Here is a 27,194-nt window from a genome sequence, read left to right as displayed (position 1 = left end):
TAAGAAGTGGATGGTGGTTGACATCCTGATGAATGTAGTGTGTGCATTAGGAGGATCTGTGGGGACTCGCTGGAAGGGTCAGCGATGTTTATCCACTCTTACAAAGAGCTTCTGAAGCATGAGCAGTACTCGGTAGTATATTAGCCCTCTTGCACAACCATGCAAGTGCAGGAAGACTCGGGGAGTTGCGTGAGGAAGACAGAGGACACATGCGGCTTCTATTGCCTAATCTGACCCTTTGCATGCTAATGGCGCACGGAGCTTTTAAGATCCCACGACACCCCGACAAGAAGCTGGAAGGGATGGCGGATAAGCACCTGCTCTCTGTTTTCTTAGAGTTCCCTTAAAGTGCTTGAACCGCAGTTCGGGCACATCCCTAATTATGGAGACTTTTGCCTGTGCTCGATGGGAGTGAGTTTGCGTGCATAGCCTATGTTGCTCTCCCTTCAGCCCTTACTCAGTCGAAAGTAGAACCCCTGTTGAAAATTACTTGCTGACTGAAGCTTTTCTTTCCTAAATGTGTGGTAAAGATACAAACAGTCCTTTCTAACTAATATTTGTGTTTCAGAGAAGCTTGACATGGACACTGCTGCAGAAACACTTTTTGTCAAGGATGACAAAGGGCGTGTGGACTCTCTGACTACAGTCCTTGGGCAAGAAGTGGATCGTTTTAACAGCCTTCTCAAACTGTTAAAGGTATAGCAATAATTCAGCTTTCTTCTTCTTGGCAGGCATAAATATTGGTGTCATGGGCCGCATTCACACGCACCAGAGATTGACGAACTCACTGTTTCAATTTGAAACTGTAAATCACATCATAGACATTTGCCCAACCACAGTTCAGCAGCCTCTGATTTCAGGGCAGGGTGGCCCCTCCCCGCTCTCAGCAGCCGAGGTCATATCCCAGGTAGCTCCATAGCCAAACTGTGGGCAAAGTGGCTGCACGTCACCGGAGCAGCTGCTATTTGCCACGATCTTGAAGGGGGCATGCCGAGTGCGATCATGCCTTTTTGGAACAGTCCACCCACCCTTGGCATGGAAAGGGCATTTAAATCCCTTTAAATGTCATGCCAGCATTTCTTCTGAGAGCGATAATTGACAGAGCATAATTAATCTATGGAATTCTTTGCCATGGGATGTGGTGGTAGCCACCAGCTTGGATGGCTTTAAAAGGGGCTTTGACAAATTCATGGTGGACAGGGCTCGCAGTGGTTGCTAGACTGGTGGCTGTGGGCCACCTCCAGCCTCAGAGGCACGATGCCTCTCACTACCAGTTACAGGGGAGCAATAGCAGGAGAGAGGGCATGCACATACCTCTTGCCTGTGGGCTCCCCAGAGGCATCTGGTGGGCCACTGTGTGAAACAGGATGCTGGACTAGATGGGCCTTGGGCCTGATCCAGCAGGGCTGTTCTTATATTGTTATTATTGTACCGCCTGCCTCCTAAGAGCTCCACAAAAAAACTGTCCCGCACACGCATGATTCTGGGGGCAGTTGGCGGGGGGATATTAGGGGGCATTATTTCCCTGTTACTTGGGAAAGGGAAGGGAACATGATGACTTCCTAGTAGGGGATATGTATATGAGGGAGGGCAAAGGATCCCAGGGGGTCTGTCTCACCATGACCCAGGATGCTCTTATGAGGGCTCACCCTGGCAAAGCAGTCTATCTAGACCAAATCATACTCCTGCTCCCTTGGCAGCTTGCTGCCGATGGACTACTCCTCTCACGAGAGGGCCAGTCCACTGGGGAGGACCATTGGTTTGGTCTTTCGTCCAACTAGGTCTTCCATCCAACTGCATGCTCATGAGTTGAGCAAGCCCAACAAAGGGGCCCCCGCTTGTACCGGGCCCCCCTCTCTGGTTAAAGATAGAACATTTGCACTGCAACTCCATCCTCCCATGGGATGCCTTACATGGACCCTAAGGAGATTGTGACACTCCATACGTCAGAGCCTAGCCAGGTTGGAGCCAGTCAGCCATCCAGGTGATGGGGATCACTCCTGTCAACACAGCCATTCATTCACAGCCAACCAGCCAGGTCACAGCAGGCAGGTTCATGCACCATCCATCACAGCCAGCCAGGGTGGACAATGGGGATTGCCCACCTTCCTGACAGGAGGTGCCCATCCATGCAGGTGAGAGGGATGGGGGAGCACCAAATCCAGGCTTCACCTGAGGTGCCTCTGATCCATAGGCCAGCCCTGGATGTCTTATTCACGACTTCTAATGAAAATCTAAACTACCCCAATACGTTATATGTGGATCAACTAGCCTGTCTCTGCTTCTCTATTATTGCCACAAGAGGAAACAGGAGAAGATGGTATGGGATGACCCGACATTTGTAATTTATGCGGATGCTGTGGATTAGTGCATAGCTGATACATAGGGGTGTGCATGGAACCATCTGGCCCGGTTCGGTTGGGCCAGTTCGGTCCAGCCCCCATCAAACCGCCCCGCCCCCGGTCCAGTCCCGGACCGATCTGCAATTTTTTAAAAAAAATTTAACCATTAAGCAAGTACCTGTAGCCTCTTCGGGGGGGCTTGCTGTAATCGCGGGGGGTGGGGTCCGCGCGGGCTCCCTCTCCCCCCACTGGCCTTCCTCATCACCACCGCAGCTGGGTAAGTGAAGCCTTTTTGGCCCTTTCGGGCCTTTTCGGGTAAGACCAAGCGGCTGCCATTTTGGTGACTGCCGTGCATGCGCAAATGCCCTCTGTGAGGGGACCTGCCGGACCAGACCTGGCGGTCCGGTTTTGGTCCGACAGAACCGGGGGGTGGTTCGGTTCGACCACGAACCCCCGGACCGGACCGCCGGACTGGTTCTGCACATCCCTACTGATACATAGCTGAAACATATTCAGTCCATGTGTGGCTGCAAATGATGTTCACTACCCATCTTTGGGATCTTGGGTTATCGAACCTGACCTGGTGTGTGAACTACAGGACCTTCATACTTCTTGCCTTTAAATTGAATTTATCTGTTTACTCTGATTAGCACCTCAAGCAGAGGTGTTTCTTAATCCTGCTATCTGCAGTCCTTTTAACTGGATTTGCCGGGAATTAAACCCAAGACCTTCTACTTCCAAAACATATGAGCTTCCCCCAATTCTGTGATGTCATCAAAGTCTGACTTGGATTTTAAAAGAACATCTTCCCTTTCAGGACTTGAATAAATGCACTTTGTGGTTCAAAGCTAGATCAACATAAAATTAATCTAGTACCAGGTTTGATGTCACTGCAACATCAACAGTCTGAGGTGTCAGTGGGGCAATTGTATACTTGTCCTTTAAATATTTGAAGACATGATCCATTTTTTAAAAAACAGGTTTTTAGAAATTGCAGGTCATCAAATAAAAGGTTTTGCTGTTTTCAAGATTTCAAGGTATTACATCCTGATATTTTTAAGATGTCAGGCTGTGTATGTCCTGATAGAGACAAATCCTCACTGTATGCTCTGATATCCTAGAGGATGTGTCTGTTAATGGTTAGTTAAATGTGGGGGAGGATTTTTTGAAACCTGCTGAATTCTTGGAGCGATGCTCTATGTATGAAGCAGAGTTCTTGACAGAGTTACAAATGGTGCCTGTGAGACAGATGAGCCAGGGGGCAAAAGATGTGGCTGGACTTGATGCAGAAGTTCCCAATCTTACAGCACTGCAATCAGAGCATCCTGAGATCCAGGATGGGAAATCCATAGTAAGACTCTTGGCTTCTGACTCAATAGATATATCTAAAATATTCCTTGCTAACCCAAACCACCCAACAGGGCAAGTTCCAGTGTCCAACTAAATTTGTTCCATTTCTGTGGATTCTGAGAATTTGCCATCTGCCTCTTTGTGGGACTATGATGTGGATACCAGTGCCATCTTTAACACTTTTCTGGAGTCTGGTTTTCAGGACATAAAAGACTCTATGTCCCTGGACCAAGAAATCCGTGAGGCAAGTGTGTTGGAGGATATTTCCCATGTCTCTTCTCCGGTCAGCGAGACCTCCCAATGTTCTTCACATCCCCAATATATACAGGCATTACCAACTGAAACCATTTTCACCCCTGCCATCCCAATTTCTAATGCTGCAAGTACTCAGTTGAGGGGATCTAACAGTTCTTTGACCCAAGAGTTGGATGAGGACAGGGAGCCAGAAACATTAGTATCTGCAATCCCTGCTAATTGACTACCCAAGTCCTTGGGTTTTGTTAAGATTGGGTCTTGGAACACTTCTGGATGGCTGAACAAGTTTGTTGATTATACTTTGAACAATACCTGAAAAGTTTTGATATCTTTTTTGCAAGAATCGTGGTGCCTGCTGTGTTCCCCTCCATTCTTACCAGTTTTTTGTTCTTTTGTTAAGCCTGCAGTTAGGTTGGGGCAGTTTGGAAGAGCTAAGGATGGCCTGGCAACTTTGACTTCAGTGGTTTTAGGAGGGCTTGTTTGCAGAGAGAGTGGTCCAGTGATGACCATATCCTAGTTGTACAGATTGATAACCCTTCTTGTGATCCCGTTATATGCATTAGTATATATTTTCTAACAGGTAATCTAGATGTATGGCTACTAGGGATGTCCATGGAACCTGTGACCTCCAGTTCGAAGGTGGGGGGTAACTTTAAGAACTGGGGAGGGTTAGCTGGTGACTTTAATGCACATATTGGTCCAGATATTAGCAACTATCTTAAGAAGTCTCATTTAAGTCCTGAGGCTGAGTGGTATTTACCCTGGTCTTCTATGGACCGTGTATTAAACAAACAAGGGGTGCTTCTTCTGAAGCTGGCTTTTCAGTTCAGTCTGTACTTCTTATATGGTACCAAGTGTGACTTGTGTGGTCATCTATATATATAATTCTCTAAGGCATGCCCATGGCTAATCCCGTGCAGGCAGTTCTCATGAGAGTTCGCAACCGGCTGCCAGGAGAGGAAGAGCAATGCCAGAAAGTGGTGGCAGAAATGGCTGAAGGGATTGGGGGTGGGAGTGGAGAGAGAGAATGAACTGGCTGAAGGGATGTGCGTGGGTGGAGAATGAACTGGCTGAAGGGATGAGGGGAGAACGGCTGAAAGGATAGAGATGAAATTAAGATGGGGCAGGGAGCAGGATTGGTTGCGGCAGGGGAGGGAGAGAGACAGGGAGAACTAGGGGCACAGATGCTCTGTGCTGGGTCAGCTAGTTTTACTTTTGGGTCAGTGTTATTGATCATTTTCTGGTCTCACCTAGGCTTTTATCTAGGATTCACTCCTTTGATGTACAAGCTCGCCCTGAAAGTGATCATCTGCCTTTTGTGTTGATGCTTCTAATGCAAAAGGGGTCTGTTTCCATGCCTCATTATACTTCTCATAACCTTATTCAGGCTAGACGTTGTCTCTGGTGAAATTGTGATCTTAATGTGATACTCATACAGTTTTTAAAATTCCTTGCCTCTGTTAATGTAAGGCACTTAGCCAATCAGCCTCACACCGATATTTTTAGTATTTTTGCTGAAATTATCCAGGTTTTAAATTCTCAACTCACCACTGAAAATCCCCCCCACCCAACATACGAAGAGAAAGAAGGGCTAGTTTGATCACCAATGTAGAGCCATGAGATGTACCTTGAGAAAGCTACAATCTAAAGCCAGGGCTGAGGAGTCTGTTTTATCAATTGAATCTTTAATACAAGCTCACGCACAATATAAACAGTTACTAAAGTTAAAGAAACATCAGTATGCTAAGGGTTTATGGAGAGAGCTTGGCCTTAGCATTATCCAGAAAAATGAAAGAAAATTTTGGGCATTGGTGACAAGTGGCTCTTCCGACTACTATTCTCTGCCTGATGCTCACATCCCTCCAGAGTCTTGGGTTCATCATTTTTCTGCCGTATATAGTAATCCACAGAGAGACTTACAGATTGACATCATAGACTCAGCCTTTGAGGTAAATGATTTACCTGTATGGTCATCTGTTTCAGTGACGGAGTACAATCAGCTTATTGCTACTTGTCTCTTGGGAAATCACCTGGTGTGGATATGGTACCTCCCGACGCTTTTAATCTGAATGTCCATTGGTGGCCCCCAATTTTGACTCGCCTTTTCGCAGAAATTGATAGGACTTGTATCATCCCACAAAATTGGAAACAAAGTATTGTCTTTCCAATTTACAAGAAGGGAAATAGAGAGGAACCTCAGAACTCGCCCTATTAGACTGCTAGATATTTCCTCTAAGTTGTACACAGGCATCTTTTAAACAAATTGGAGGATAGGGTGGCTTTGATTGAATTACTCCACCCTGAGCAGGCTGGATTTAGAAAGGATCATAACACCATCAACCACTGTGCCACTTTAAAAACATTAATACATAAATATACAACCGGGCACAATAGACAACTGTATGTTGCTTTTATTGACCTTTCTTCAGCCTTTGACTCAATCGACAGACTCAGATTGTGGGGTAAACTTCAGTGGTCAGGTATTGATAAGCGCCTCCTTAGATTGTTGATTGAGCTGCATATAGAAACTAAAGCACGGATTTGGGTGGGCAATCGGGCCCCTGTCTGAAGAGATAACATTACAGCTTGAGTTCAAATAAGGCTGTATTTTAGCTCCTTTTCTATTTAATTTTTATTTTAACAACATTGTACCAGCTATGGAATTTTCAAGGGTTTTTTCTCCACCACTTGGCAGAAATAAAATCTCAATTTTGATGTATGTGGACAGTATGGCCCTTATTTCCTATGCCCAGGTGGGACTTCGTAGGATGCTTTCTAGTTTAGCTACCTACTATGAGAACGAAAAATTGAAAATTAATTATGATAAAATTAAGGTGGTAGCTTTCGGTAACAGAAAAACCAGGCATAGATGGTCAATCAACTCACATCAAATTGAGCAAAGTTCTTCCTTCAAGTATTTGAGTATTCATTTTAATAAAACTCTCACTTGGAAGAGCCATTTGGAAGCCACCTTGATAGCAGCATGTTCTTCCCTCGGGGCTATTTTGGAATTTTTCTTTTCAAAAGGTGGCCAGCTTTGCCCCAGCTCTAAATATTTTTCAGGGAAAGGTAGTTCCCCAGATGCTTTATGGGGTTGAGGTTTAGGGGTGGGAAGAACAAGTTATCTCCCAGCTGGAAACAGTCCAAAATTCCTTTTAAAGGAAAATCTTGTGCCTCCCCCAGGATATCCCCGCTGCCTACCTAAGAATGGAGGTAGGATTCCCCTCTTTATCAGTTAGAATACACCTTGCCTTGATCAGCTTCAAGAAGTTAGACAACATTTTGGATCGGCCTCTAGTTAAATGTGGCCATAATTACTGGTTGGACAAGAACCTATGGTCTGCATTGTTGTCTCGCTTGACAGAGTTATATTCCTTGCCTCCATCTGGAGAGTTACAGCTTTGGAGTAGAGATAAAATTAGAGATTGGCTTTTGGCATGAGATGCTGACAGGGATGCTGCCATGACATAACTTTCTGACATCTCTTCCTGGTTTCACCATTACAAAAAACACAAAATTTGTTCATAGTAATTAACTGCCATTCTCCATTGCTGAGGAAGACTTTTACTGTTCTGTGTTTCCAAACTATGCCATCCGTCTATCTTCATGGAAGATTCTCCAAAATCCCTGTGGAGCAACAACACTGTCTTTGTGAGTCTGGACAGGTGGAGGACATTATTCACTATGTATTACACTGTCTCTGGTATGAGTCAATTAGAGACAAGCATTTAAGACAAATTATCAATGACTTTAGGGGTTCCACTAGGGAATGCCTTACATTGCTCTTGGCTGATGTATTCCCATACATAGGTTTTGGGCAGTATAAAAATATGTTAAATAAATAATTATTGCAGCATTCCAAAATCTCTGGCAGTTATGTGGGTATGGCATCCAAAACAAATGTCTGTAAAAAAAAAAGGCCTTGTTATCCGCGCCGCTTTCTTTCCTCCTCTACTTGTTTGTTCTGTCCCACTCTTTGGTGATTTGATCTTCAGAACAGGGAGCTGTCTTTTTGCATATCACTCTTTAAAGCATACAGTGATAACACGATAACATAAGAATAGTAATAACAAACACCACCAGAAGGGCATTGCCAAGGACAAAGCAATCGCCCCCTTCTACCCAATACAGCTTTTTCCACTCTTGCTCAAAGACTGGGCCAGACTTCAGCTTAGTTCTTGCAAATAAAAGTGTATTAACCTGCTCGCAGGGGAGAACTTAATAGTGCCAAGGTAATTGTCACTTCTGCACTTGTAATAGTCCTCTGCTCTTGGCTGAAGCATTTCCTCAGTTGCAGAACATATCTCTTTGCTGCTCTAAAGCACCCATTCTTCAGTCTCTCTTCCAGCCCTCTTATGTGCTCCACCTTCCTAGATGAGCACTTGCCAGCCCTCTTGTTCCTTGCTTTCTGCCCAGGGGCCGAGCCACCATTGGGCAAATGGGTTCAAAGAACCCAGGCCACCACCAATCAGGGGCCACAAGTGCGGCCCCAGACATGCCCCCCGAGTCTAACATCAGACGCAGGGGTGTTATTTCAGTCCCAAATGGGGCCACGCAGCATGGGCAGGAGTGACTCTCCCTCCCTTAAAGGCAGGGAGAGCCGCTCCTGGTCTCGCTGCCAATGCAGCAGGGTCAATCGATCTCCCTTCCAAAGGGGGCCCCTTGGCCCCATTTAGAAGAGAGCTTGGCCTGCGCTGCATTGGCAGCACAGCCGGAATGTCTCTCCATGCCTTTAAGGGGAGGGAGACCACGTCCCCCGTGTCTGACGTCAGATGCAGGGCATGGGGTCAGGGGGCCGCAGCGGCCACACACAGGCAGCCGCCAGCCTCCCTACGCTGCTGATTCTGCCGTCACTTGAGTCTATCTTTCCAGCAACTCCTTTTCACCTACAACTTGGAGAATGCAAGTCCTTTCCACCTGGCTTTTTCCCAGCACTACAATTTGGGCTTGGAGCAGGATATATCTATGGTTACAGAAGTTGTCCCTTTCTGCTACATCTTATTACAGGGGCTGCATTTCAGAAACATTCATTTTCTAGAATGCAGCCATGTTTTCACAATGTTCTCTGCAACCTTAAGGTTTTGGCATGGTAGCATGTAGCCTTTTTAAAATTAATTACTATCAATCTTTATTAAAACCACTGCTGTAAATGCTGTGTAACCTTGGAAGAGAAGGGTGACAAAACAGGAAAACAGCTCTAAGAATATCTCACTGTTTTTATAGGCATATAATTTTACTGACAGGGAATTTTCACCCTTGCTTCTCAGCACATTTGGTTGTGTCATGTTTGATTATAGATCATCTCCAGTCAAGAGGGTTTTGCTGCCTTTGTTTGTTTAAACCATTTTCAGTCAAGGAAGTGGAATTGCGTGACTAGTTTCCATACCTTGTGTTGCCTTTACAGATAGGTATTCCATTTTTAATGGGTCCCCGTATAAATGTTGCTGGGGTTGTGCCCTGTATACTTGAAGATTGTAATGCTTGGTAGCCAGATCTTTGGAGATGTTCCCAGTAATCTGGAGAACATTTGCTCCAAATGAAGTTCCATTGAAACCAATGGGCTTCGTGACCCAGTAAATGTGTTGAGGATTGTGGTATAAGAGAGAATATGAGGCAAGGGTCAAACATATTGATTGGCCCTGCTTTACCTGTGGAAAAGAGGATGAGTCAGGGTGCAGGGGTTGTCTAGCACTGCGAGAGTTTTCTGGCTCTGGCCCTTCCACTCATCCTTCTCCACCAAATGTGGGGACCAACAGAGAAGAGTTGGGAGGTGGCAAGTGGTTGGACAGGGAACAGGTGGGCTGTGCCATGGTGGCACAACCTCCCACTGCAGTGTCCCAGGCAGAAACCTAGCAACTCTGATCATAGCTCCTTACTAAGAGAGTTGGGAGTCAGGCTGAATAACTCTGTGTCCTGCCGTGTAGAGAAATGGCACTGGAGTGCTGAGGTGCTTCCATGCTTGTTCCCTCTCTTTCTCACTGTTAGATAGAAACCATCACTTTCTAGAGCCAGGAAAGATAGAAAGCCATTGGACTGACAGAGTTGCTCTTGTGTTCTCCCCCCCACCCACTCCCTTCTTCTTCTAATGAAAAGGTGAAACATACTCATTGTTGTTTAACTTTCAGATCTCTCTAGAAACACTCAACAAAGCCATTGCGGGTTTTGTAGTGATGTCAGAAGAAATGGAGAGAGTGCACCACAGCTTTCTCAACAACCAGGTTCCAGCACTGTGGGCGAATGCCGCATACCCATCACTAAAACCTTTAGGAGGATGGGTGAAAGACCTCTTGTTAAGGACAGCCTTTGTAGATGTAAGTATAAGTGCTGTTGATTAAGGGATATAGTGAGTTTATGTTTCAGTGCTGCAGTTAATATTTCAACAGTGAAGATTAGGTTTTGTAAGGAAAGTGAATAGAGAACTAAGCCCAAGTTCATCCGTCAAACTGAATCATTTTCCCCAAAGACATCCATCTAAATGATATACACTACTATTGTTTTGTTTAAGTCTTTATACCCCACCCCGTCTTTCAGCCCCAGAAGTTCCCTCCCCCAAAGTGGCGTACAAAATAAGGCAGAATACAGTCAATCCACTAATAAGCAAACATTTACACAGTTAAAAATAAATGCCACTAAAAGGCAGCTAGAAACAGAAAAGAAACAAGGAAGTGATAAGTAGCATTGGACAGAATACATCATAAAAAGGAGGAATGAACCATTACCCTAAACAAACACCTAGCAAAGCAAAATGGCTTCTAGTCCTGATGGCTCTAGACTACCTCCATGTTCAGAGCCTCCGAATACCAGTTGCAGAGTAGAAGACTAGAAGCAGGAGAAGGGGCATGTCTTCTGGTGGGCCACGGTGGGCCACTAGGGTAGGTAGGCAGGCCTCAGTCCTGATCCAGCAAGGCTCTTCTGATGTTCTTAAATGTTTTTTAACAAGCACTGGACAACCAAGAATAAGGAAGGAAGGCCTTGCAGGGTATGGAGATCCATTATCTGAGTGGCACATGTTGTTGTTGTTGTTATTACATTTATATCCCACTCTTCCTCCAAGGAGCCCAGAGCGGTGTACTACATACTTGAGTTTCTCTTTCACAACAACCCTGTGATGTAGGTTAGGCTGAGAGAGAAGTGACTGGCCCAGAGTCACCCAGCTAGTATCATGGCTGAATGGGGATTTGAACTCGGGTTTCCCCGGTCCTAGTCCAGCACTCTAACCACTACACCACGCTGGCTCCATATTGTTATTATTTCCATATTGTTATTATTTCAATCAGTGTATAACAAGGAAAAATAGAGGTTCCTGCAGCAAAAAGCATGCAATGCAAATTTCTATTGAGAAGGAGACAAAGGGATGAAAGAAAGACGGGCAAGGTTAAGTGGAAAAGAATAAGTGGTTGTAGGTACTTACACTTTATTCATTCAAATAAATAAAATAAAATTTCAGTCTGGGATGGAAGACTTAAGGGCCTGAACCAAAGGTGTAATGGAAATGGGTTATGAGAAGGGATTTGAAGGAAGGAGAGGCGGGCACTGTTTGGGTGATTTGGGAGGAAATTCCCAGCATGAGAGGAAGAAACAGGTATGCAGAGTCATTTGTGGGTGCAGGAAACCTCCAGATGACTGAGGGTGTTAAGGTCACAGGCAAGCAGTATGAGGAATGAGAGATCAGGGAAGTGAGGCCGTTTAAAATACATATGTGCTAGAAAGGGGGATAATGGGAAAGAGCCTGCAGAATGCCAGCCTTTTCTGTTTCTTGCAACTTGGCTCCCTTCTCCCTTGAATTAATAAGGGCCAAATTATGACTAGTAGCAAACAAACAAACCAGGGAACAATTCCTCCTTCAGGCTTGGCAAAGTGAAGCCAATATTACCCGCATCTGGCATTCTCCTTAATGCAAAGTTGAGAGCAATGACATTATTGCTGCTCCCACTTGGATTAACTGACTACATATAGGACAGATCTGTCTTCCCAAGGGGAGAAAGGTTGGTTTATGCCTTGTTTACTTAACAAATGTATTTCCATCCCCCTGTGTGTTATTGCCATTGTTTGATAGTTGCATTGGCATCCAGCCTTGATCATTTCAGGCTTGAACTACGGCAGTTGCACAGTTTTAATCCAACAATTGAAATAATGAAGTGCTGGTGTTCTGTAAGTGCAAACGGAGTGGACCTGCCTTGAAACTAATATTCTGATGGTGAACCATATGAAAGCTGACATGAGTCAACAAAGGCCCCAACAGGCTGCTCAGCATGAGAAAGTGATTTTGACTGAAGCCCTGGCTTTGGAACCGATCCGATACAAAGAGGGATGGGAGCAGAGCTACATGAATTTAGGCTAGACCCCCTTTCCCCACCTTTCATGACATCACTGTATTACTGGAAGAAGAAGATGGTTAAAGGGAGCCTGGGGCTGCTTTATCTCCAGCATTTAACCTGCATGAAAGAATCCAGTCAGTCAGTCAGTCAATCAATCTGTGCAGTCTATAAACATAGCCCTCAGTGAGCAGCTTCCTGCTGCATTCAAGATTTTCTGAATTAGGGCCAACAGGAATGAAACACTAAAAAAGCGAAATCCATTTAGATGGAGAAGTAGGATTCAGGCCAAACCCAATGCTATTGCCCACCAGTCCAGATGAAGTGATGCCAGTTCTTAATTTAATAAGTTAAATGGGGTGTCAGATTTCATACCTAAGATATACCAAACTTCTTTTTCAGTTTTGGCTCAAAAGAGGCAAACCTAAATCGTTCTGGATCTCTGGTTTCTTTTTCCCCCAAGGATTTTTGACAGGTAAATATTATTAAGCATTAATGTTGTCAATTGCTGTTGACATGTGGAACAAATATTTTCCTAGAGCTAGAAAATAATTCATATTTTAAACATACACACACAATATTTTACAGGGCTAACGTTGAATATCTGAAATTACAGAAAGGATTGCAGGCAGGAATGCAAACTGTAAACTAGAGCTCCTCATGCACAGGACCTTCACACTGTAGAGTTCTCATGCTTTGAGCTGGCAGGCACCAGGGGTCCTTTCTCTTCCCACGGCTGACAGTAGGGAAGTCCCAATTTTGTTTAGCAGATTGCATTCCTGAATTGCAGCTGGAGTTAATCTCTGAGACCCAGCACTAGCATCCGAGTCACTCTATGAGGTGGGTCTCACAATCAGTGAGACCCACTTTTGCCGGTTTTGCGGGGAGAGCGGGCTAAGCGAGTGCGCAGGGGCATTCAAGTGTGCAGGGCATGCTGGCGAGACGCAGGGGCATGCTTGCGAGTGCGCAGGGCATGCTGGCGAGACCCCCGAAGCCGGGAGGTGGCTTTTCACCTCCTATCCGGAGGGTCTCCTCATGAGTAGCCGTGCCGTGGAGCCATACCATGGCTACTCATGATTATTAAAACCATTATTAATAATGGTTTTATTATTAAAACCCACTCCACAAACCTGGTTTTAGGGCGGGGTACTTAGGCGGCTTACCCGCCTCAGAACCACCAGGCTCACAGCCGAGCCTGGTGGTTCACACGATGGGGCGAAATTGGGCTAGCCTCCGCTAGCCCGATTTCGCCCCATCGTGTGAATAGCCTCTATGTCTATAATGCATTCTTCTTCAGAGAAACCCTGGGTCAGAGGGCATGTATTGTGCACCAGGGTTATGGGGACAGGGCAGAAATTGCTGGACCTAACTATCACAGCCACCACCACATTAACCATGGCCCTCACTTACTGGCTGTTACTATATTTACCCAAATAGAAGAGGACTATGAATTTAAGACCAACCCCCTTTAAAAATAGCAATTAAATATATGCGATACCTTTATTTACCCAAAAGAAAGAGGATTCTAAATTTAAGATGAACCCTTAAAAGTCTTGTAGGACTTGAGGAAGGGCTTGGTTCTTCATTGCAGCTTTGGAAGCAGCTGCCAGAGAAACCCACCAGGCCACCTTGCTGTTAGATTTGAGGTGCAGAGCAAAGACTTCTTATATTTTCAGTCATTTTAAACTGAATTATTGAAATGCTGCTGTTGCAGTTTCTTAAACTGGTTGATAGGGATTAGTTCATCACTTTGGTGTCTTTTGGTGGAAAAGCAATTAACAAATGTTACCAATGAATACATTTCCACCATTCAAAATGTTAATGAAATGGAGGAGGGTAACAATGGAGATAAATAAGATTTTAAAGCATAACATGGTAGTAAATTTCAAAAACATTTTAGTTGGCATATGTAAGGAATGCTGTTCCAACCACAAAGGATATGTTATTTTATATGATAGTAGCACAGCGAAAAATATCAGATTCATTCCAATTCGACCCAACAGAGACCCAACAGAGACAGAGTCAAGAGGCAACTGTCAAGAGGCAATAAGAAATGAATCCGGCATTTCTTGGACATTATGTCAGACCCTTCCCCTTCTCCTCCCACTGCCCTCTCCTCATTCCCCTCCCTTACCTGGAGCTAAGGACTGCAGTGTAATGTCCTCTTCTGGAGGCTGAATCCAACTGCCTGGCCACTTGCTCCTTGCTGTGGCTTCTGTTTTGAAATGCACTTTTAAATGGCCTTTAGGACCCTGGCCAGTGTGGTGGATTGTGGGAATGGTAGCTCTTTTCAATGGACACAACCACTAATCATCTTAATCTCAATCAATTTTCATTACCGTCTTTGACCAGCATAAAGTAGATTACATTAGAGTAGATTACATAACTATGAGAGTAGTGAGGCTAAAAGCTATACACTGTTATACAGCAACTGTTAAACTGTGGTAAGCTATCTTTAAACTGCTGTTAAAATGGGTAAAATTAGTTTTAAATGGGTGAGACTATAGAAAAGCTTTAAGTAGTTACAATCTTTAAATCAATCTGTAAAACTATAAAATGCTATGGGGTTTTAAACTAAATTGTGTGATGATGTGTTGTGTTGGGCCTGCTTAGTTCTTGCTGTCTGTCGGGACCAGATGAATGTTACATGCTGCCACGCAGAACTTGGCAACATTATGTGTGATAGCAGGGTTGGAATCAGTAAGCAGGAGAGAGATGTAGAATTGGCTTGAGTGACCTGGGGACTTGATTAATAGTGGAAGGAGGAGGGTGATACGAATGCCTCTGTAGAATGGGCAGTGGGGGAGGACGTGCTCTGTTGTTTCAACTGGCCCGGAATCACAGGACAGGAACACACGCATTCTGAGTAGGGAGTCTTCCTGTATCTGCCTTCTAGCACAGCTGAAGGAAGGGCACTACAGCGGGCTAGGGTGAAGACCCTTCTGTGTTTGGGATCTTCCAGCTGCATGAGGTATACAGCGGGAGATGCAATGTATCTGGGACACTGACTAAATTAGTTTGGCACTCTGTGGCCGTTGAGTTGTTTTTGCCTGTCTGTAGCCCATGGGACGTAGGAGGCGAGCCCCAGGGATGACATTTTTGTCAGAAATGTCCATTTCCAGGTGGACTGGTAGTTGTCCTGTAGTGTTAGGGGGGCTAAACTCAGTGGGATGAGAGATAATCTTAACCAGTAGTTGAGTATGGCCATCCAAACTCTGGCCTTCACTCCCACCAGATCTGCCTCTAGACATAGGCTAGAGTTAGAGACACACCGTGGTACTTGGAGAACTGTTCTTTGGAATTTGGACTGGACACAACCACTAAAGATGCAGCTCTTTGGAGAACTGGTTCAACCAAATCGTTGAGAAGGGAAGGCCCTGTGGTAGGGGGTGCTGAATCAAGCTCCCTTTGCCATTTCCTGGGATTTCACATTTATTTGTTTTTTAGAGGCACTCTCATGTAAGTTGTGTCCCCATCCAGTTAGGAATAAATACATGGAAGAATATGTCTGTTCATGTCTAGCCTTTACTTGGATCTGAATATTTGTTTATAAAGAGAGAAAATATTTTAAAAAGTAGCGCCTCCATCAAAAATTAATTATAAGTACTAAAGTTTATGAGAACAAATTTCTGTATTATATTTTGTATTCTAAATTAACTAGAGTAATAAAATATTAAATAAAATATCCCATATTGATCAATATCAATATCATTTATTATGAATGTTTGCCTCATTTCTTTTGAAATATGGTTGCCTCAGCATGGTGATGGAATGAGTGTTCTAAGAAAGGTCTTTGAAAGTTTTGGAAAATTAAATCGTCAGCTAAAACTCTTCTCAAGGGACTGTTTAATCTTTAGTAGTAACTGTGATGACACATTTCTTTTTTCCATAAATGCCACCCTAAATTTTATCTACTATTTCACCCAGTGTTTCTTGAATGACTGGGTGTTTGTTTGTTTGTTAACTATTTCCATTTTGTATTTGTCAGGAACTCTTCAAAATCACGCTCGAAAATATAACTTGCCAATTGATGAGCTTAGTTTTAGTTATAATGTCATCCCTGTCTATCGAGATCAGGTTCACGTGGCGGAAGCTTCGAAGACATGTCTGTTTGGACAACCATTGCCAATGGATCTCCAGGTATTGAATATGTTTGTGATCAACACTTGGTCATTCAGCAAGAAACATTCTTCATATTATATTTTTGGTCATCCAGCAAGAAACAGTCTTCATATTCATATTTTTGAGTTCTCAGAATTATCTTTTATTGTTATTCTTTCTTTGCCATATCTCACACAATTATATATTCCTATGGAATGAAATATTATTGCCAATTGATCAGTTTTGACTATTCAGCTCCCTTTCTGTTAGATTTTTCACTTCTTGATATTTCTTGCAGCTACCCTCTCCTGAAGATGGTGTGTTGGTCCATGGGATGTTTATGGATGCCAGCCGCTGGGATGATGACGAGATGGTTATAGAAGATGCCTTGCCTAGGCAAATGAATGCAGTGTTGCCAGTCGTGCATTTTGAACCCCATCAAAATTATGAAGCAAGCCCATCATTGTATCATGCACCACTCTATAAAACTGGAGCCAGAGCAGGAACACTCTCCACCACAGGTAACCGTTTCCTTAAAATTATATACCTCCTGTCAATGTCTTTAATTCGTTTTACCCATAGCATGAAAGAAAAAATACATAGGTGGAGAGCCCAGAAAGGAACACATCTGAACTACTACAGAATGTAGTTCAGTAATAAACACAATTAGAGATGGGCACCCTACCAGGCACAGCTGGCAACTCAGCTGGCACTGGCAATTGAGCAAAAGCAGGAAGTGCATGAAAAACCATTTTTCTGAGAGTTTTAAATATTCTCATCACTCACACACACACCCCTCCCAAATTCCCTTAGCTAGTGGCGGAGGGAGGGAGGGGGAGGAGGAGGAGGAGTGGGTGAAAAGAGACTACGACCCTTCTCTCCCACACTGCCGCTGGTGCCGGAGCAGCAACAGCCTCATTTTGAATACAACAAGCATTACAAATCATCAAGGTTTCTAGTCCAAGCCAAGGAATTCCAAAACTTGGCAACATCAGCATCTCTAAGTAAAATCCAGCCAATTTACCCACTTTCAAGGCTTCTTGATTTTGGTGAGAATGTTAAACACACGCTTCAATAGCTCTCATTGACTGACATTCCGACTAACTTACTGAATAGTACTACTCAGGGAATAGTCTAAAAGACTACCTAAATTCAATAGGACTACTCAGCAGTAAAAGTCTGGATATCAGCCACTGCAATAAATGGAATCTCAATCAGATTGTATCCCTAGTTCTTCCTAAATTTTCAAAACAGCAACATTTTAAGCTCTGCTTTGTTTCTCACAACAGCTCTGCTGTTTCTTGTGGACTTGTCTATTAGAGAATCAACTTTTGATGCAGCTTCAACAATTTCATAGTCAACAATTTCTAATCAAAAATGCAGTCCAAAGCCACATTCTAAAATGATAGTGGATAAAAGAGACCATAGACTGTGTGTGCCTCTAGACCTTTTTTTCGCCTTTTCCGTTTTTGTTTTCTGCCCCTTTGACCTGCAGAAGGACCATAACTCAGTGGTAAAGTACATGCTTTCCCCGCACAAAGTCCCAGATTCTGTCCCTGGCAGTTGCTAAAGAGAAGCCCTCAATCTCCCATTTGCACCCTCTGAATAAGAGGCTGGAACAACAAGGGCTAATTTGGGTGGGTGATGGATCGGTATTAGAAACTGGATTTCAAATGAGCTGCTTCAGTCTCCCCCACCCACCACCACCACCACTGCATCACAAGCCTTCAAAAACAAATGCAGTCTCACAGGCACAGAATAATATGAGAGTACAAAGAAGAAAGAGCGGTTTCACAACTGGGGAAAACTGGTTTTAAAATAAGATGCTCTGGTGATATACAAATCCAAGGAAGGAAAACTGAAGGAAAACAGTGCTGGAATTAAAATTCTTAAACAGCACTATAAATAATGTTTCATGTACTGGGCAAGGCAAGCGGTTATATCCATGTAACCACCATATTTGGTTTTGCACAATAATGCTTTAACAAAATCCATTTGCACAACACAACACCCATTATTTCCAATGGGCAGCATGTTGCACAAATGCATTTGCACAACTTTACCCCAGAGTGAAACAGCGCTGTTGTGTATAATGCCATCAACGGTGGAGCGGCTTGGGTCGTGTGCCAGCCACCGGTTTTGCCTTGCACAGGATCTCAGCCAGTGTTTTTGCACAAAGCACAGATCAGCAGTCCTTTCCCCTCCCTCTTGATGGGACAACATGACAGAATGAAGTGAGCACACATGTTGTCTTTCTTTTTTATTTCCTGTACATCCCTTACTTTGTGGCTCTGTGATTGGAGACTTCTGTCTGTCAAGAAACTCAATTCATGGGACACTTTGGCTAGAATGTGCTTGAGTTCAAGATTTGAGAGTCTCTAGTGTCAATTTTCCATCATCAGTGCACACCATCTTTTGCTCTCCACTCACCCATACACCCCACCCCAACTGCCCTTCCTTCTTGCTGCTGCCACCTAGAGGAAAGGAACTCAAAGAAACAAAGGAGACCTTAATAGGCTATATGGATTGCTGCCCACTCAGGATTCATTCATGCTTACTGTGTTCAGTTCATAATATTGACTGAGACTGAGAGGTCCAAGGCATTGCATTTCTAGTCATCCCAACCTGAATACACACCCCTGCTATAGGTGTCTTGGGCGGCCTTTGGAGAAAAACTGCAGCAACAGGTACTCGGACCACAGTATAATCCTCCACCACTCACACGTTAAGAGGGCTCCTGGAGAATAGGATGAGTCTGACAATAACCAGGGGCTCAGGATGAGTCTGACAATAACCAGGGGCCCCCCCAGAGGCAAGTCACACATGAAGTGAGAGTGTGTATATCAGCAAGGGGCCAATTTTAAAATTTTGTCTCTGGGCCCACTCTAGCCTTGTTATGCCCCTGGTTTTATTCTCTGTTTCATTATTTTATATATGTTTAATTGTATTAATTGTGTTCTGTTGGGATTGTATTTGGGTGCTTGGGGAACCTGTGGCATTTGGCAGAATTATCAACTTTCGCTTCGCTTTTTTGAACTAGGTCATTCTACCAATTTTGTGGTTACCGTCTTGTTGCCTTCAAATAGGCCAAGTGACTACTGGATATCCAAAGGGTCTGCATTGCTTTGCCAGCTGAATGACTAAGTGGGGTATGGTTGCCATCCAGCAGAAAGCGGTCTACGTTGTCCTTACATGGTTTGCCAGGCATCGGATTGTAGCATTGCATCAGTGTCAAGCCTATAATATTGGTATGCTATAACAATACTGGCAGAAGGCCATCTCTCCATTCAAATTGATTTTTAAAATTTGTATTAGACTTTATAAAGAAGCTGGATGTAGTGTTCATTTTCCGCCGCTTTCTTTCCTTGTCATTTATTCACTTGCTACTCTTATGTTTTATGCATCAGTGATATCCCTACAGTATGCACATGTTTCAGGCAAAGAAACATGCTTTGCATTAGAATGGTAATTTATTGTGAATCCTTGCTGTACCCTTTTATATCTCATTTTCTACACGATTGCAAATTGTTTCTAATAGGAAAAGGTTCTCTGGGGGAAAAAATGTGGGCAGCCAGTCTTTGAACTGCCAATTCTGTTTTATCTGTAAACTTTAAGACAATAAATGCTTCACGAAGAAAGCTTATATTATTTTTACACACAAAAAAAACCTTAACTCCATCATCAAGATGACTTGGCAGCTTGCAAAAAAACAATCTGCTTTCAGAGTAGGAAAATGGGATGTGAATGCACATCCCATTCAAAATAACAGTGCAGATAGAATGCATCTAGCTTTGGTGTACATTCAGATACACATCTAAATACTCCCATATTTCCCAACTCAGCAGGTGATGCGTGTGCATAAACCTGCTTATTTGCATGTATAGTGTAAGTAGAATGCACTATAGTGCACATTCTAAGAAATTAGGATCCGAAAGTATTAGACTGATGTTTGTGATTTAAGGAAATTTGAATTGTATACAAACAAATAGAAAGGCAAAGGGTTGCATTGTGCAGCAAAACACTCAAGTTAGGGAAGAAACAAGTATCTAAATTTATTATCATCTGTCATTTTGCTGCAATTCTGGTAATAGAAAAACTTTACCTGTTGGACACTGAAAACATGTTTAACCTATTAGAAAATGTTCACAGCATTGACTTGACAGTATCATCGACTAAAAAATATATTTCAGTCACCATGATGATAAAAGCTGAAACCTGCCATTTATTTGGCAAACTGAAACTTAACAATATCATTCAAGGTGGGAGTGCTCCATTATCATAGATAAAATCTGTGGCAAGCAAAGAGCCAAAACAAAATATTGAAAATGACATCTTTAGCAAAGAATATGTTTCTAGGAAGGATTTACCAATGCAGCAAAATGTTCACTAATGTTTTCTTAATAATACACATACTTTACTATTTACTTGATAATACATATGCTGTACACTTGGTTTCTTGTCTGATACTTATCAGAAATCATGACACAAGAACAGGGAGAAGACACTGTTTAAGAAACAAGTAACAGAGCCAGGTACTTAATCCTGTTCCTATAATCTCTAACAGATGTGGGGTGGGTGGGGGATAATCGGACGTTGAAACTCATTCCAATTCCTTTCCACCGTTGAAATCAGCACAGAAAGTACATTTCCCCATTTAAAATCACACTGTTTAGCAAAATTAATGGCATCAATTCATAATCTCTAATTACAGTTGGGTTTTCTTCTGTTCATTTCTGAGATTTTTATGTAAAATCTTTTGAAACAGCTTCGATAAAATTGGGAGCAGACATTAGTATTGTGAGTGTGCAGATGATGGCAAACAGTGAAAATGCCACGAGGCACAATCTGTCTATGACGGCAGCTGCAAACTTCCATTCACTGCAGATTTCTTCCCCTTCATCTTGTTTTCGGAAACGGGCTGCAATAAACTGAACTTCTTCCAGGATCTTCACAATCACGGGGATAGTGTCCATTAAAGCTTTCCTTTGAGTAAGTTCAGTATCTTCCGGAGAAGAGCCAGGACCCTTTCCACCCTTGCTGCCCACATCACTGTTCTGTGGGCAGCAGGGGTTTTCCATGGCGTGGTAACTGTAGATCACATTGCCATTACTAGATTCATGTCCCGGTAAGACATTCATTTCCACACTGCTGACACTTGACTGGTGCTTAGAATGGCTGTATTTGCAAGAAAGGGGCCTTATGCTCTCCCCAGGTTTTTTCATTCTCAAAAACCAAGCACACCAGTTTAGCAGAATGACACGGACCTGAAAAACAGAGACACTGTCAATGCATTTCATAGAGGATTTGAAGGACTAACTTTACAACAAGCACTAATTACAGGCATAACCAGAGAAATGCTGCAATTCACAAAAATAATTTTTATTTTTCTGTAAAGTTTCACATGAGAAGCCACAGATGATTCCTTATAGATTAGGGGCTGCCCAGCCTAGTGTACTCCAGATGTTGCTGAACTACAATTTATTGTGGCTGGAGATGATGGGAATTGTAGTTCAGCAACATCTGGAGTAACACAGGTTGTGAACCCCTGTTATAGAGTAAAACAAAAATGTCAAGAGGCCAGAACTCTTCTATTGCCAGTGCTTCCACTAGCCCTTTCTTGGGATGTGCACGAACCAAAAAAATGCATTTTGACTTGAATTGGAATTGAATTTGAGCTGAACCGGTTCAGCCAAACCAACCAGTTGGTAAGGATGTGCAAAAAGGTTTGACTGTTCGGGGTCGGACCAAACCACCCCGTTTGGTCTGAACCTGGACTGAACCCTCCCCCCGCCGGGGTTCTCAAGTTGCTGTTTGTTTTTTAATTAAATTTCTTGTTTTACACTTACCTCCTCCAGGGGAGTTGTCTGAGGAGGCGGTGGGGGGGGACCACAGAGGTTCCCCCTCCTCCCTCTGGCCTCCCTTATCCCTGAAATAAGGGAATGACCCAGGTCACGGAGAGGCCTATTGCACAGGTATGGTGGCCTCCAAAATGGAATAAAGGAGGCGTCGGGAATAAAGGAGGCCAGCGGGGGGAGGGTAACCTCTGTTGACACCCCACACACACACACCGCCTCAGACAACTCCCCCGAAGGGGGTAAGTGTAAAAAAATAAATAAATTTACCAAACCAAAACTCGCCAAACCTAACTCTAACCAGAGTGGGGTTTGAGGGAGTGCTGAATCAAACTGGCCCAGTTCAGGTCCAGTTCGGACTTGAATCATACCGGACCCAGCCGGTTCCATGCAAGCCCCTACTGGCTGGTCCATTTGAGTGAACTGGTTCAGTGGTTCAGCAGCTACTGTGAAGAGGAATCCAGTTAGGATTCCCCTTTACAAGTAAAGGTGTGGGGGTGCTGGCTCCTGTGAAAGGGTGGCCAGGGAGTGGGTGGCAAGAAAGGTAGTTAAAGATGTCTTCTTACTGCCCATCAAGTGGGTGGTTTGGTAAAAGAGGGAGGATCGCACACACTTCAGATATGGGCTGAGGTGGGAGCAGGGGTGCAAGCGGCAGCCACACTGGGTAGTAAGGAGATCTTAACTAGCCCCAGCTGCTCATTATATCCACCCAAAACAGGCTTGGTTCGGTTTGACCACAGACTGAACCACCCCCAGTTCGATCCATGATCAATCCTCCAAACCGGCCCCATTTGAGGAGAACCAGTTTGGCACCAAACTGTTCGTGCAGACCTCTAGCCTTTTCTATTAGACCCCTAACCTGAAAAACACGCTCCACATGTGTGTTATGAGTCATAGCAGAAGCAACCTCTTTCTTAAGCATGCCTGACATTTTTGTAAAAATTTTTGAATGGCATTCTAAAAAGAGTCTAGTACATCTAAAAAATTAAAATTTGTGAAGGTGCTAATCACTGTGAAATGGTTGGTTAAATCAAATAATTTCAGTGATCTGCTGCAGATAACAATGACCAGGTTTTCTGGTTCTGAAAGGGCACCTGCCTCAAGAGGACTCCACACCCATCTGGAGGTTCTGCTCCACCATCCAAACTAGGAACGCCAGGACAATGCACCCTGGACAACTCAGCAGGCAGGCAGGGATACTGTGCTCAAAGCATGAATGCTGCAAATCTCTTTTTTAGTCATCAAGACTGCTGACAAGCTTAATTTTTCTTAATTTCTTAAAGGGGAAGCAGCAGTTTCAGTATGTGCAATATGTTTGGATGCTGCATTAAAATGACCAGAAAGAGTTGCTTAACTCTACTGTACTATGTGAATAAAAATGACCTGGCCTTAGCAGGCAATCTGTGAGGAATGATGAGGAAAGTTAGTCAAAGCAGTCCTACTGAAATTAAAAGAACAAGTCAAGCATTGCCTCAATTGCCTTTTTAATTGCACTGGGACTACTCTGAGTAATTTTCCACATGTAGAACAATGTTATTAAATAAAGTGTGCGGGGGTTTCTGCAGATAAAACAATTCTCCATCCATGAACTCAGCTAATGCCACTCTACTCAAATGTATGCAGTCCTCTGAACAGATGGAAAATGTCTCAGGCGAGTCATTGGCTCCCTAGGAATTGGAGCAAATATTGCTAATAACATTTATGTCCAATAAGTGCAAATCCACATACTGGCCAGGATCCAAAGAACCATGAAACTAGTTTTGTGAGCATTTGACTTGTTTTTCTCAAATAGCAGCTGCTATGCTGTGAGCCAGACCAAGAGAAATTTCAAGAGCTATTTTTAATATGAAATGGAAAGTCAGTGACTTCACAGTAAAACTGTCTATTGAGCTAGGACAAGTGATGTGTACAATCTATCTTAAACATAAAGGTAAAAGGTAAAGTGTGCCGTCGAGTCGATTTCGACTCCTGGTGCCCACAGAGCCCTGTGGTTTTCACTGGTGGAATACAGGAGGGGTTTTTGTACCCATCGCTAATTCCATGCATGGCAGCTCTCGTGAGAGTTTGCGAGCAGCTGCCAGATAGTGACGGGAACAGGCGGGTAGGGGGAAAGAAACTGGCCAGGAGAATGGCTGAGTGGCGGCCATTGAGAGGGTGAGAGGAAAGCGGCGGCCATCAGGCAGGGAGGGTGAGAGGAAAGGCAGGGCGGGGGGAGAGAAAAGCCGAGAAGAGAACTAAAGGTGCAGATGCTTTGTGACTGGTTCAGCGAGCCTTTTGTGTTTCGTCCTTGAGAAGTTTGTTCCAGAGGGGAATCTTGTATGGGGGGGCAGTCAGGAAAAAAAAGAGAGGGAAAGGAGAAACTACAGTTCTGAAAAAAACCCTAGTTAAATCTATCTACAGTTACTTTGTGTTTATGAGGGAAGCCATTATAAAACGTTTGGCGATGAGATTTCGAACCAGTTATGTGTATGAGCCTGCAAAGCTTGTGCAAGTTCCTGCATCTTCATTTCTTTGTATCACTGAGCCTACAGTCCCAAACTGCTGCATTCTACTATTGTTGCTGCTGATTGTTTCCTATGGGGAAATCACCTTTTGAGCTGCTGAGAAGATGCAAAGCTACCACTAAACTTACTGAATGGCAACAACTGATCGGGCTTTCTGTGCATGATTGCGTAAGGGGAAAGCAGCAAAAATATAAACTGCATGTAGATTGGAAACGGAGTGCAAAACAGCGAACAGTGAGGTAGATGACTTTGTTATAGTACAGTTGCCTTATAAAGTGGTTCCCAATATTCTGGATCAAAACAAATAATTGAAATGAGAGGAGATTCTGTCATACATACAGCTCCTGTGCCAGAGAACCCAATAATGAGAAGTGTCCACCATCTAAAAGGACTTCAAGATTTTGTCACTGAATTTTAAATCAATCCAATTCTGGTTTTATAAGGGGGAGGTTTGTGTTGTATTCTAGCTAATAATCTTTTGTGTTTTTTCCATGAGAAGTCTATCCCAGTGGGATCCCTGTAGAGAATGTGTTGGCAGGTGGAACCAGAATGGAGAGGGAGGGAAAGGAGACAAAGAAACTGTGGAGTTCTGAATAAATCCTAGTTAAACCTACCTAAGATTATTTTGTATTTATGAGGGAAGCCGTTATAAAAAGCAAATTCATACACAGGTTTATGTATGAATAAACTGTATGTAAGATAAATTGAGTCTCCTTATTCAGATGCAGTATACCTTTGATAGCCTGATGCTTGAAACAAACAAGGGGAGAGGAGCTGTCATCATGCCCTGCTTGTAACCTTCCTAGAAGTACCTGAATAGCCATTGTTGGAAGCAGAATGCTTGACTAGATGGACCTTTGCTCTGACCCAGCAGGGCTCTTCTTATCTCACACAGGAAGAGCTGTGGTCTGCTTTACCATGAATTCAGCAGTAACTACTAAAGCTGTCTTCTGCTCAGAAACAAGGGAAGACAGCAGGGTGTAATGAGGCTAAAATACTCAACAAAAAGTGTCCAGCTCCTGAACTTTCATAAAGCAGCTATGCCTTTGAAATGAACCCTACAGACAGAGAATATCCAGGAACGATTACTGAGCGTCCCACAACGGCCTCCTACAGTGACATGTAATAAACACCAAGAGCATTTCTGCACACAGCTCCATATTGAATCATAATGTTCCGCTCCCAAGTAATCAATGGAGCACAAAAAAGCACTAACGTGCCCCTATGGTGAATGTTTAATGTTTTAAAAATTATTTAATATAGTAAGTTCGCACATGAATGGGATGAAGCAACTGTTGGGGCAACAGCACAGTATGAGGTAATTGGTTATTCCTATGTATGTAATTAAAAGAATCAGTGGCTTACAGAGTTGAAAAGAAAGGAAAAATCACACTTAAAAAGTGGATTTGTCTCGAGACCCTGAAGTCCCAAGGCTAGAGAGCTCTGTAACAGAAACTATTTAATAGGGATGTACATGAAGTGTTTCGTGAACATCTGGGATGGTGGCGAGTGGGCGCTTTAAGCAGACGGGGGCGAAACTTTGCTGCTCTGCGGTCACTCCACCGCCTCCTCATTGCAGCACAGACCATAACAAACAGCCCCTCTGGTCGTTCTTACAAGCCATGCTGTGCGGGGCTGCCTGCTTGGGAAAGGGAAGTTCCCTGTTCCCAGCATCTCGTGGGTGTCATTGTCACAAAAATGGCATCTGCGCATGCGCGGATGCCATCTTGAGTGCTCAGCAGTGTTGATGAGCTCTCAAGTGGGCATCTGCACAGATGCCATTTACACAGTGATGAGGCCCGTGGGGTGCTGGGAAGAGGGAGCATCTTGTTCCCAAGCAACAAGCCCCCACACGGCATTGCTTGTAAGAATGGGTAGTGGGGCTGTTATGGACAGTGCCACAATTGGGGGGGGGGCAGGGGGCAGAAGACAAGTGACAAGTGCCCGCTCCCCTTCCCCTGCCAAAATGTTTTGACCAGGGGAGCTAAAGTAGTTTCGGCACCTCAAATTAGAGGTGCTGAAACACTTCGTGCACATCGCTACTATTTAACACAATAGGCATGTTCGCATGATGATTGGTCAGTAAGTTAGGAACTGGAGATTCCTAGCAAGTGCAGACTCCCAGCTGGTGTGTTGTTGGCAGCCGGACTTACTGACTTCAGCCTGCAATTTGCAATGTAGGGCTGAAGTTGGGCAAAAAAAGTTGGATTGAAGTTGGTAAGTCCAGCTGCCAACTAGAGGTTGGCAGGTTTGGACATGCCCACCAGGAGTGCACTCCCAATGGGAACCTTCAGTCCAGCTTATTAACTTCCTGGTGATTGTGTGAACCTGTTCTATGGCTTCCACTTTTTAGGGGTCACAAAATCTTCAAAGAAAATAAATTGGCCCAGTGCAAAAACTAATGCTAATTTTAAAAAGGGAACAACCCAGTCCGAATTGAGCATTTTTAAGTTCCACTGCTTTTGGTGGGAGAGA

The 27,194-nt window shown here is 43.8% G+C and overlaps 2 protein-coding genes across 18 annotated transcripts in view; one reads left to right on the top strand and one right to left on the bottom strand.

The window, feature by feature from the left end:
• Window positions 1-20,001, top strand: part of DNAH6 (dynein axonemal heavy chain 6) — a 353,767-nt gene extending 333,766 nt beyond the window's left edge. For all 4 annotated transcript variants that reach the window (XM_053291993.1, XM_053291992.1, XM_053291996.1 and 1 more), the window contains 6 exons: window positions 569-696; window positions 10,073-10,258; window positions 12,665-12,737; window positions 16,251-16,402; window positions 16,662-16,884; window positions 19,404-20,001. In XM_053291993.1, the coding sequence (XP_053147968.1) occupies window positions 569-696; window positions 10,073-10,258; window positions 12,665-12,737; window positions 16,251-16,402; window positions 16,662-16,884; window positions 19,404-19,507 (866 nt within the window). In that variant the 3' untranslated portion in view covers window positions 19,508-20,001. The remainder of the gene's footprint in view (window positions 1-568; window positions 697-10,072; window positions 10,259-12,664; window positions 12,738-16,250; window positions 16,403-16,661; window positions 16,885-19,403) is intronic.
• Window positions 20,002-20,390: 389 nt separating this feature from the next.
• Window positions 20,391-27,194, bottom strand: part of LOC128343247 (neuronal acetylcholine receptor subunit alpha-7-like) — a 158,539-nt gene continuing 151,735 nt past the window's right edge. For all 14 annotated transcript variants that reach the window (XM_053291999.1, XM_053292006.1, XM_053292001.1 and 11 more), the window contains one exon: window positions 20,391-21,627. In XM_053291999.1, coding sequence (XP_053147974.1) covers window positions 21,106-21,627 — 522 coding nt within the window. In that variant the 3' untranslated portion in view covers window positions 20,391-21,105. The remainder of the gene's footprint in view (window positions 21,628-27,194) is intronic.

This window comes from Hemicordylus capensis, chromosome 2 (genome assembly GCF_027244095.1).
Source record: "Hemicordylus capensis ecotype Gifberg chromosome 2, rHemCap1.1.pri, whole genome shotgun sequence".
Classification (NCBI taxonomy): Eukaryota; Metazoa; Chordata; class Lepidosauria; order Squamata; family Cordylidae; genus Hemicordylus; species Hemicordylus capensis.
The sequence above is the reverse complement of the archived record's forward strand: the minus strand, read 5'-3'. Positions and strand labels throughout refer to the sequence as shown.